The 12,480-nt window shown below is 38.9% G+C and overlaps 1 protein-coding gene across 7 annotated transcripts in view; it reads right to left on the bottom strand.

Moving 5' to 3' along the window:
- Positions 1-12,480, bottom strand: part of NT5C2 (5'-nucleotidase, cytosolic II) — a 141,655-nt gene that overhangs the window by 115,247 nt on the left and 13,928 nt on the right. For 6 of the 7 annotated variants that reach the window (XM_061636127.1, XM_061636126.1, XM_061636129.1 and 3 more), the window contains exon 2: positions 3,365-3,497. In XM_061636127.1, coding sequence (XP_061492111.1) covers positions 3,365-3,465 — 101 coding nt within the window. In that variant the 5' untranslated portion in view covers positions 3,466-3,497. Of the gene's footprint in view, positions 1-3,364; positions 3,498-12,480 lie in introns of those variants that run through there. The other variant, XM_061636131.1, reaches the window with a different exon arrangement.

The following is a 12,480-nucleotide window of genomic DNA, read 5'->3' as shown; positions in this document are numbered from 1 at the left end:
TTTTATCTCTGCTTTATGGACATTGTCAACTTTTAAAGCTCAGAATTCTCTTATATCGTGTCCTGTACAGCAGTGGTTCCCAACCTGGGGGCCGGGCCCCCCACAAAGTAATCCAGAGGGAGCCACAAACAGTAAAGAAATGAATTACTGTGTTTTTTTTAAAAAAAAGGCATCACCACCTGAACGTTGTCTGCTCCCCCGTCACTGCAGATGACAACTCCCCCTTGCTCCAAATGAGAGGGAAGGACTTTGCTGAAGTGCCAGAGCATCTTTCAGGCATGCCAAGGGCAGGCATCTGCCTATACCACACATGGCTGAGGGAGGTGCTACCAGGAAGAAGAGGGGATTACTATCCCAACTCCCAACTCCTTGCATTGCTGCTGCTGACAACACCCTCACTCAGAATGAGAGGAGAGGGCTTTTCGTGACGCAGAAAGAAGCAAGGCTGCAAGGAAAGGCTGCTTTCCCCCTTCCTGACAGTCAGCCTGTCTGCCTTTCTTGACTCCTTATTTGTAAGGCTGCCCACATCTCACTTTTGGCCCACACGGAGCCAAGGAGCAGTGAGGAAGCTCAGGACTTGCTCTCCCTCCATCTCTTGAAGCTAAGTGTGTGTGCCAGTGTCCCCCCTTTCTTCCACCTACATTCTGCTCTTCCAACCTCTCTCCAAGATGCTGCAGCAGCTGAGGGCTCCCCACTCCCACATGCCCAAATGTATTCACACCTGCAGATGCTTGCAGGAGGAGCAGGTATGCTTGTGTGCGTGCGTGCACTGATCTGTGTTCTGCTCCACTCTCATTTCCCAAGTGCATGCTAACCAAGCTATCAATTCTGATTATCATCCCCAGGCCTACAAGCACTAACCTATCAACCTGTCCACCCTTTTGTCTTCACAATCTAGCATCCCCACCACTACCATACTGCTGCTTCTTGATGATGATGATTTCTAAAAAGTTCAGCAGGTTGGCTGAGGCTGGGGTACACATATGCAGCTGAAATGTATTTATTTATTTAATTATTATTGCATTTATGTCCCACCTTTCTTCCACATTGCTCAAGGTGGAGCACATGGTTCTTCTCCCTCTCCATTTTATCCTTACACCAACCCTGTGAGATATGTCAGGCTGAGAGACTGTGTCTGGCCCAAGGTTACTCAGTGGGCTTCATGGCTGGGTGGGGATCTGTATTTGATTTGGATCTTAGCACAACACTGTAGCCCACTGGTGTCAGGAGACAGGATTGTACATCTTCAGTCTGTTTGGGGGGGGGAAGGGATCCCAATTTGATTGGACCTTTGCATTAAGAAAAGAAAGCAACACCTCCCTGTCTGCAGGGAGCTTTTTATGGAAAGGGATATTTGGAGATGTGATTTTGCCACGCAACATTTTTTCAATTAACAGAGACTAAAATTACAATTAGCGTGCTGGTGTCACAAAATTTTTTGAGCTTACAAAGGGGGTCCCGTACTCATAAGGTTGGAACCATTGCTGTATAGTATCTGACACAAGAAAGTATCCATGAGACAATGGTATGCTGATGATTACTTGATATAAAACTAATTTATTATTTCAAAAACTACATGTCCACAATCTGTATGTATGTATATATATATATATATATATATATATATATATATATATATATATATATATAACATCCACGGAATGTTTAACAACTTGGCATGACTATGATAGTTGTCTTGATACTACTGGCATTGGCAAAGCAACAGCGGGAAAAAATATTTTCCATTACATCCACCAAGTCTGTCATTAATCCTTCCTACACACAACCAGGGACAGACTATTTTTGATATTCAGATGAGCCAAAAATAATATAGTGATGACGACTAAGTTTAACTATTTCCTCTTGATCACCTGTTGATAGTTTTAGGTTTTGTTCAACACAGATTGTCTCTTTTCCAAACTAGTAAAACATTTCACGTAGCTTTGATTTACTGTCACATTCCCTTAATTCTCCTGTTTTCTTCTCCACCTTTATTAATAATATTTCGTAACAGTACAAGCCCAAACCCTCTCTATGTATGTCAAGCTTGGCATTATCCACTTGTCTGGTCATTTGTAGACAGTAAAGAAATACGGAATACTTTTTTAATCGTAAAGATGGGCAGAGCCATCCAAGTGAAAACAGGGGTAGAAAACTACTCCCTAAACTTTTATTTGTAAGGCTGTTTGCTACATCAATGCAGACAGATATCCTGGCTTGCGCATAACCTCAGTTTCAACTCGTCATCTGATCTCTACCTGAAGAAAAAAAAATTAAGCTCAAAAGCTTGCAAGAAAAATATGTTTAATTAGTTTTCCAATTAGTTTTCCATTTCTTACCACAACCAAATAGTTTCTGAATTGAGAACAATTCTGCCAACAACAGCCAACAAAAAGCCTAAATAAAAGAATTTGAACATTAATTATACATCTCAGGGGGTCCACTTTGGCCCACAAGGCCATTTTCCCAGTGACGTCAGGTGATGGGTGGGGGGACAGGGTTAAATCCTGCACTGGCCATGCAACCTGTTCCAAGCAGGGAATAGGCTTGTACAGCCCAGGCAGCAAGATTGAATCCCTGGTCATCAGCTGATGAGCAGGCTCAAATCCTGCTCACCATTCTCACCAGTGCAGTGATGCTTGCAAAATACCAGCATCTTTCTTCTCAGCCACATGGGGAGGGGAGAAAAAGCTGCTTTGCGAGCTCTATGCTCAGCACTTTGGGAAGTGAGAAGCATAGGGCTAGTAACAGCTCTTGTGCTGCAGTTCCCATGCACCAACAGGCTGTTGGGTGTTTGGGAACTGTACAAGGGATTTTGACAGGAGGGCAGGACAACCCATTTGTCAAACATGTGATATCATAATGACATCATGTGAACTGGCAGGTAGGCAGCCCCTTCTACCTTTCAAATTTGGCCCACAAGGCTGATCCTGATCCACCCGATATACCCAATAGATAAAATATTTGTCAAAATCTTGAGTCATAACTTCTTTGTAATATAGCAGGAGTATTGAAACTGCAACTCGCAGAAACAAACATCCACCTTGCCCCTTCTTTGCGTAACAATGAAACTGAATAAAAGCAATGGTTGCAGGAATGCAATCCTCAGAACATCAAGATACGCAGTGCAATTTGACAGGTGGAACGACACTGCCAGAGACTTGTATGGTTAAAAAAAAAAAAAACAAGGTCTGAGTCGAGAAGAGGAAACAATAGTAGGGGATGCAGGAGGTTGTGGAAGAAAAGGTAATGACAGCTAGCTCTTAACCATGTGAAGATACCTGAAAGTGATCCTTATGCCTCTAGAACTTTGGCTTTTCCTACAGTATATCACTGGAATGCTTTTCTTACATTAAGAGCTTACCGGTGATATGCTTCCCGACGATACTTCTTCATAGCATGCCCATCCATATTTGCAGGAAGATCTGCTGCATTTTGCAGTCTGTCACTCCATGAGGTTGTCATTTTTTTGTTGTTTGTATGATTGTCACTTAATTCTGAAACAACAAATGAAGATACTTTCTTAGCTTGCAAAGGATGTCTTCATTGACTAACCACTCGGTTTTTAAAAAGACATCAGCACTTTGGGAAACACAACTGCCGAATAACCATTCCCTTACTAGTAAAGATAAAGTCAAAACCAGAGATTTTATCACGCTTATGGAGTATATACTTCAACATGTAAGTCAACAAGCTTACTTCCAACAAGATTCTATGCAATCCAGATAAACACTTCTAGGTTGCAACAACAAAAGTATAGTGTCTAGATTGTGGTAACTGATGGTACTGTATTCTGCTTTAGCCTTACCTGGAGTATTAAATCCAGGTCTGGGCATCAAAGTTTAAGAAGGTTATGAACAAACTGGAGTGTGCGCAGAGGAGGACAATAAAGATTATTAGGTGCTGAACACCAAGTCACAGGAAAAAAGATTAAAGAAGCTGGGTATGTTTAGCCTAGAAAAAGGATAATTAAGAGGCAATACGATAGTCATCTTCAAATATTGGAAGGACTGTCACACAGATGATGAAGCAAATTTGTTTTCTGTTGCTCCAGAAGATAGAATCCAAAACAATAAATTTAAATTACAAGAAAAGAGGATTTAGACTAAATATTCAGAAAATATTTTTACTGTAGGAGCTGTTTGACAGTCTGCCTTGGAAGTAGTAGAGGCTCCTTCATTAGAATTTTTAAAGGAGAGGCTGGATGGCCACCTATCTGGAATGCTACAGTAGCTGTATCAGGAGCGGGTTGGACTAAATGACCTTTGAGATACCTATGTTTCTATGAATACTAGACCAAGAAAAAGAACTTACCTAAATTACACCCAATTAAAAACAACACCTTGGTTAAGATAATTTAAAAGACCCAAAATCAAGACAATGCAAAACTGACAAATTAGTGTACTAAAAATTGAGACAGTATGCTTCCTGGGACTTTGTCTTTTGCTTATGCTGTAAAATGCCACCAAACACATTGATAGCGCTGTATAAGATTAATAAAAACAGTGAGCATGCTTGCCTTAACTCTTGTTTACTTTGTCTCGGTAGCATAATGTCATAAAACGTACAGATGTTTCTATATCATCACTTACCATTTGCTAATGGAATACCACAATTAAGATTCTTAAATGATTAAATATGTGCATGACTTAAAAGTGTAACATTTTAACAACAAGCAAAGTTCAGTTAGCTATGCTGGCAAGTGTAGTCCAAACGGTTTGCTTTTCTAATCTTACACATTAATTTCTTACTTTTTTTTTTCTTGCTGGCCCTAACCAACAGAGAATCTTAATGCATTAAAAGGACTGAAAGCAGTTTCCATTCATCATTTCAGCAAGAGAGATGGTAAGGAATACATATGGGAAGACGAGAACACCAGTAGTTAAAATTCATATATCAGTTCCATATATGCCTCTCAAGAAGCTCCAGCTCCCTAGTTGTTGTTCCAGACAAGCATAGCTTACTTGGGCCAAATATCCTATTTCCCTTGGTGCCACAGAAGTTGGATGGGTGCCCCTCCCAAGAAACTGGGGGTTCCACATGGGAAACATGCAGAGGGCTGAATCACACAATCTCTCCACCTTTGGAGCTGAAAGAGCCACATGAGATGGATGCTTGTGTGGTATGCCAGAGTAACATATTGTAAGTTGACACAATTTGCTCCTTCACCATACAAAGAAGCTCTTCAGCCCAGAAAAATGTCTGAACTGGGCCTAATACTCAAATGTCTGAACTGGGCCAAATATTAATCACTGCATCATGTAATAAGTTACAGTAGGGCCCCGCTTTACAGTGTTCCGCTTTAAGGCGTTCTGTTGATACGGCGGCTTTTGTTTTCCATTTTAAAGGTTTTTTTTCCCCTTTTGCACCGTTTTGGTGTCATTTTCGCGTGATGCGGCCCATTAAAGTCAATGGGGTTCCGCTTTATGGCGTTTTCCACTTTACGGCGGGGGTCCAGAACGGAACCCGCCATATAAGCGGGGCCCTACTGTACATGATGAAAACAAATGCAACATTTAATAATTATGCAAAAGGATATAGATCTGCCAAGTAACTCAACTGATGTCTCAAATATGGCAACAAAGTAAGATCAAAGTACTAAAGAGTATCAATAAATACAGAGGTTTCATTCCAATGATGAAAATGGATTATGACTTCTGCCAGAACTTTCATAGTCTCATATCAGAATTCTTTCTTCAGTAAATAAAGTGGATCCAATCCTTTGTTGTAACTCCATTCCAGTTTATTTTGCTACTTTCACCTTTGTCCATACCAATTTAAATGACTTGATGCAGATTTCAAACTGCTATGATGAACCAGAGAGAAGAATCCAAGAACCTTGTAGTGATCCAAACTTTATCACCTCTTGCTATATTTTTAATTATTTTGTTTACTTTAACAAATATTTCTTTTCAAATGACGTCAACAATAGAGGTTAAAAATAAGTTGGGCTGAACCCTGACATACTTTCATAAATCAGAGGGATAAGAATGTAACAGGACAGGCAGCTAGCCAACTAAAATTTTGAACTATGAGCAACTCAAGTCTATGGAACCTTTCTTAAATTACAAAAACCTATTTTAAAGGCCAAGCATCTGTAAATAGCTTCAAATAAATATAGAAACCTGTAAACATGCTAGACATTTTGGATACAACCTTCTTCAATTTATTTTAATTGCAGTGCTCTGAACACTGTCATAACTAAGCAATTGACTGTTTCTGCTGTAATTTCAAATAATTTCTACCATATTGCATGTTCTAAGTATAAAGCTTTTTCCTGGCTAATATGATGCATGTGAGTGCCTATCTATGTGCAAGCATTATATATTGTAAAAAATGGGGCACAGCACATATAGGTTATTCTCTTTTTTTGCTTTTTTACTTTTTAACCCATCTTTGAATTAAACATTGCTAATGATGACAACATTCAGTAGCTTTCCACAAAGAACTGACAGTCAAAAGATTGAGAGGTGGAATTGCCAGACAGTTCTCTTATTTTTTAAAGATAGAACTGGGATATTTTGTAGCTCATTATAAATGGAAGTTTTTTGTACACATCCTCTTTCAGTTGGCATGATTTCAATACTTTGACCTGAGCAGCTCACAGAATTGTGTGGCAGAAACAAAAGATGTGTGATGACCCTGTTTTTTCTAGTTCCTTCACAGGACCAAAGGTAAGATTTAAATACACAGAACAGTATATATATTAAGAAAGGCTCCTAACATTCTAGTAAATACTGTATCTCTAACTCCCAGTATTAAATTCATCACCAAAGTGCATTCAGTATATTTGGTTGATTTCTTAGGATAATCATTTCACAATAAATTAAGCCTCATTACACCCATAGGGGGCAGTACATGTTCTCTTCCTTAACTCACATTTAATCCCAAACACAGAATAAACATTTATGCCGCAGAAATGGGAACAGAGCTGAAAAAATATTATATTATTTTAATATATATATTATATATAATTTCATTGATTAAAGGATATAAATTCATTCATTAAAGGATACAACCCCAAAGTATATTCCTCTTTCTATCCCAACTAACTCAAAGGTTTCTCGCAGCAGCTTTCAGTAAAAACCAAAAATGCAAAATTCAACAAAGTTATAAGCACCGCAAAATTTAGCACTGCTGCTTCACACATCTTAGTATTATTTTTGCTTATTAACAAGGAGATGTTGGGCAGTATCCAATTAAATAATAGTGCTAATGCAGGGGTCACCAATCTTTTTCGACCAGGAACACAATTCAAATTTTGAGAGTGCTGAGGGCTCCAGTCACAAAATAGCTGCCATAGGGGAGTAGCATAACACAAAAATAGAGAGTACAGTCACTGCCACTTCTTTCGCTTGCTCACTCACCCCCTCCCCTCCCCTCTCAGGACAACCACAAGTTTACCATGGGAAGTCAGCTATATACTACTGTTCTTTATTGTGGAGATAAAGCTTTTAAAGGCACAAGAACCCAGTTTTCCCCAATGCCAATCTTACAAACCCTACGCTGTCATCCTGTACCTGGGAGTAAGCCCTATTAAACACAAAAAGACTTACTTCTGAAGTAGGAGTGTATATAATTGTACTGTAAGTTAATTATACAATGAATTCTTAATGAGTGCCTGGACAACAACTCCTACACAGCAGGAGACATGCCTAAGCCTCTTTGCAAACTTTTCACATTTTGTTTTTGCCATTTGGAGAGGGGATTCTTTAGCATCTACCCACGCATATTGTGTAGTAGCATTTGCAGAAAATAACTTCTAGGGAGTAACTGATGTCAGACAAACCAACCAAGAGGAAAGATGCATCCTGATTTCTAGAAAAAAAAGAAGGGCAAACTATGGAGATTCTAACAGAAAAGACAGAAGCAGGAAAAGTTTACTAAAGAGGGAGAAACAGCAGCTCTTTAGGACCACAGGGATTCCTATTGCTTAGTGTCCAAACAACTTAATTATCAATCACCACTATGACTTCACTCACTTGCTAAAAACACTGACAGGAGGAAGCAACCATGCTGGCTTATTTGTCAGAAATCGCTTAGAATACCTGCACATTTGGCTTCATAACTTTTTTTCTAGGAGGACTAGAGACTCACCCTTGTTTAAAATTAAAGCTGAGAATCTAATTCTTGCACTAGAGTCTAAGAGTGCCAGAGAAGGGCTTTGCAGGTATCATGGCTCCCGCAAGTGCCAAATTAGCAACTCCAGGTCTAGTGCATGGATTAGTGCTAGTGCAGCAGGAATTCCCCCCTCTCTCCTCCCACCATGCCATCCCCAAATTTGCTGTGAACCCCCAGAACAGATTTAGGAGGTGTGGTGGAAAAGAGAAGGGGGAAGGTTTTTTTGTGCAAAAAGAAATCCTTACACTGATGGGGCCAGCAACTTAGCACTGTGTTGAATACAATCCTTTACTCTCAGACATATCAATAACTATACAAATTCAACTAAATGTAACTGATACAACTGTTTCATGCCTTTTTTTTAATAATGTTTTTACTGGTTTTCGGTAGAACACAATACAAAACAAGAATAACTTATACAACAATGAGAGAAAATAGTGCAATTGACAAAAAGAGTTATTGTACCTATAATGCTCTAGGGAGGTAAGCATATATTAAACGGTTATTGTCCTGAATTGTTTTCCAGATAATTATCCCAATGTGGACCACCAAATCTGACCACCATGGTATTTATATAGATAAAGAGTGTGTTATAAATACATTTAATATAAAAATGTATCTTGTTATATGTAGCAGAGTGGGGAAAGAACAGGGAGGATTCAGTAACTGCTTACATCAGGGCTGGATAATTTCTTTTGGGCTGATAAACCCTTTGGGGGCCACATGTCAAAGTGGGCAGTCATTTTTTAAGGAACCCATTTTGCAAAAGTGGCCATGGTCTTTTTTAAGGGACCGATTTTGGAGGTCTTCAAGAGGTCACTAAAATCTTTTGGCATCAGAGAATCACAGCACAGAAGGAGTACTTAATTTAAAAATAAAATAAAATAAGCAACCTTTGGAGGGCCATTATAAATACTTTTGGCATCTTAGTATCACACCAAGGGATCTATAGGAACTTTTTTTTTTTAAGTTCAAGTGGGGGGGGGCAAAAACCTTTTGGTATCATGGCATCATGATGGGGTATCCATAGGACTAGTCAATTTAAAAAACACCACCACTTTTTAATAAAGACAAATGGGGGATCTTGTATAAAATGTAAATATACTGCCTTGAAGTCTATTCCGACTTATGGTGACCCTATGAACAGGGTTTTCATGAGGCTGAGAGGCAGTGACTGGCCCAAGGTCACCCAGTGTGTTTCATGGCTGTGTGGGGATTCGAACTGTGGTCTCCCAGGTTGTAGGAGACAAAATATCTCTCAGGGCCATATGTGGCCCACAAACCAGGTCTTATATGAATGTTGTTCCATTGGCAGTACAAGTAGTCACAATCACATCCTAAGAATTTATCCAAGGGATTAGTCAAAGTTTGCCCTAACTACACTTTAGTCTACATACATATTGTATATTTAAAACACATCACTTTCCCAAAGAATCATTGAAACTGTTGTTTGCTACGGGTGATGGGAATTGTAGCTCTGTGAGGGGTAAACTACAGTTCACAGTATTCTTTGGGGAAAATAATGCGCTTTAAAAGTATGGTGTATATAGAGCCTTAGACTCAATGGGATGCACACAAGAAGCAAGTAGACCATATTTAAACTGTGCTGTGGATGGGCAATACCTTGTTGAAGGGATAAGAGCATGCATTCATGACCTTTTTTTTAGTTTCAGACTATGCACTTCAACAATAGAAAGGAAGAATATGGTATGCTAAAAAAAAGAGAAACAGATTCCCAAAATGGTATAGCAAGGGTAGAATTTCTAGGTTTTTTTAACTTTAAAAACATAGCTACCTGAGTACCCCTGTGCTGTGTGTCACAGCAAATGCTAAATAATAAAGAATTGAACTAAAAATCATCAAAATGGTGGGAGTGCAGGGAATGATAGCAGCAACTTTATGGACACCATATGATATATACCTGTGTCATCTATAACCTATATAGTATTTGCCAGGGGGAAAATTCTCAGCAAGTATCTATTAAGATTTGAGTCCTAGAAAAATGTGCTTTCTTACCCCTTATTTCCAAACTGTAGACAATACTTGATTCCTCTACAAAAGGTGAACAGCTCAATATAAAAAAAATAATTTGGAAAGATCCTACAATGCCCTATTGGATCAGGATGTTGCCATATCAACTCTTCTTTCCATTATACTTTCTCCCTACACTTGTTATGCAGGAGTGAATTCTTACAAAACTAATGTCTGCATTAACAAGTGTAAGTGGAAATTCACAAATAATGAACAAACTGCTAACTTATCTGGCCCAGCAGGATTGCATCTTCTACTTTCCTTATTATGTCCTTTCCCACAATGGCTGATAACCAGCTTAGGGACTGGACACAGAGACATATACCTTTTAGATCAGTGGTTCCCAAACTTTCTCCCCCCACAGACCATGTGAAAATTGCTGATGGTCTTGGTGGACCACTTAATGATTTTTCTGCCCGTTGCAACAACAGTAATGTGCTTTGCTAGATGCTCTATGATTTTAATTGTATTTTATTGCTTTTTTATTGTATTACAATTTGCATTCTGTATAATTCTAATTGTACTACAATAAAATACAATATAAGAAATAAAAGAAGCAGTAAAAATAATTAAAAATATGAATACTTAATGTGGACATATCATGGACCACCTGAATGATGCTCACAGACCACTGTTTTGGAACCCCCATTTTAGATTTTATAGATGAATTGATGCTTAGGATGTCCTACAAAAGAAATAATAAAATGCAACTGGATCTTGTTATTACATATCACAATAGCCATAAAATCTACTAGCACTGTTCCGTCAGCATTTCCAAAAGCCCTGCAAAATAAGAAGCAATTGGCTCAATTTTACAAGTGGAGGGGATGCATGAGATGGACAGGTAAAATTGTCACTCTGAGAACATCAAGCCCTTTCCCTTGTTCTGCATCTTATGCAGACATTATTGAATAAGGCACATCACACGCATGGGAAAAAACCAATAACTGATTAACATTCTTGCCAAACTCCCAGAACTCCAAGACATGTTAACACAGTGTTAGATCCAAAGGTGCCCCTCTGAATGTACAAGATTCTTCTGCTCACAGAAGGTGCTATTTTAAACTCCATACACAAGTACTGTGTGAAAAAAGTGAAACTAAATGAAAAGATGTTCTGCTTCCATAAGCAGAAGCACGAGAACTGTAACAATGATTCCTAATTAAAGATACTGAGAAATCAGGGTCATATCCACACTATACATTTAAAGCACATTTATGCCACTTTAGCAGTCATGGCATCCACCCAAAGAATCCTGGGAACCTGTAGTTTGTTAAGGATGCTGAGAATTGTAGCTCTGTGAGGGGTAACCTACAGTTCCCCAGATCCTTTGGGGGAAGCCATGATTGCTAAGTGGCATAAATGTGCTTTAAATGTATGCTGTGGATGTGACCCAAGATTAGAGAAATGTTCCAAATGCTAATAAATGCTTAAGAAAGTTTTGGAGGATGCTCCAAACATGAATCCAACTATCAATTTGCTTTAAAATTAATATTTTTTGTTTGTCTTCCAAGGTAAAATTCCTTTTCCCGCGGCTGTAGTTGAGACTTCGGGGTGGCCCAATCCAACCACTGCAGGGGGTGGGTTGAAGTTCCCATCCCATATCCCTACTCTAGGGTCCCAGTCCAGATCAGGCACTCTGCACTGGCAATTTGTGTTAAAAACCTATGCTTTCAGGCACAGCAGTGCACCTAACATAGTATGCAGTTTTGTCCTTATTTATGATAGCTATATAGGAGTGCCTATAAGGGCAGGGGCTTTTTATACAAATTGCCAATGCAAAGAAATTTGGACTGGGGTCGTAGAATGGGGGTATATTTGTTCTCTGTCATGGTACCAGTCTGGATCAGGGCTCCACACCTGGGAAAAGTTCCCACTGAAGCAAATTGGGAGTTTTTTTCTCCACAGAAGGGGGTAACTCCCTGCTCACCCACACCAAAACAGATCAGGCCCCCATTGAAGCAATATGTGTAAAAAAAACAAAACCCTGCACTTAAAGACACAGCCACACAGCTAATGTAATGTATAGTTTTGCCCTAGAATTCCAAATACCGTAGACAGACAAGGAATAAACTGTCTTAGGTTACAAATGATCAGAAAAGCTGTCATAATAATAATAATAATAATAAAATTTTATTTGTTAGTTGCCCATCTGTCTGACTTAACATAAAGAATGGCCCAATATATAATCATCATCTAAATGTATATCCTGCCCTTCCTCCTTGAAGCAGCAGCCCAGGGTTGCAAACAAAAAAATTAAAAACATATTTAAAATATTTTAAAAACAAAACATGTTTAAAACATCTTTTAAAAAAATCTTTTTAGAAA

This window comes from Rhineura floridana, chromosome 7 (genome assembly GCF_030035675.1).
Source record: "Rhineura floridana isolate rRhiFlo1 chromosome 7, rRhiFlo1.hap2, whole genome shotgun sequence".
In the NCBI taxonomy this organism is placed as follows: Eukaryota; Metazoa; Chordata; class Lepidosauria; order Squamata; family Rhineuridae; genus Rhineura; species Rhineura floridana.
Note: the sequence above shows the minus strand (reverse complement) of the source record. Positions and strands in the feature narration are given on the sequence as shown.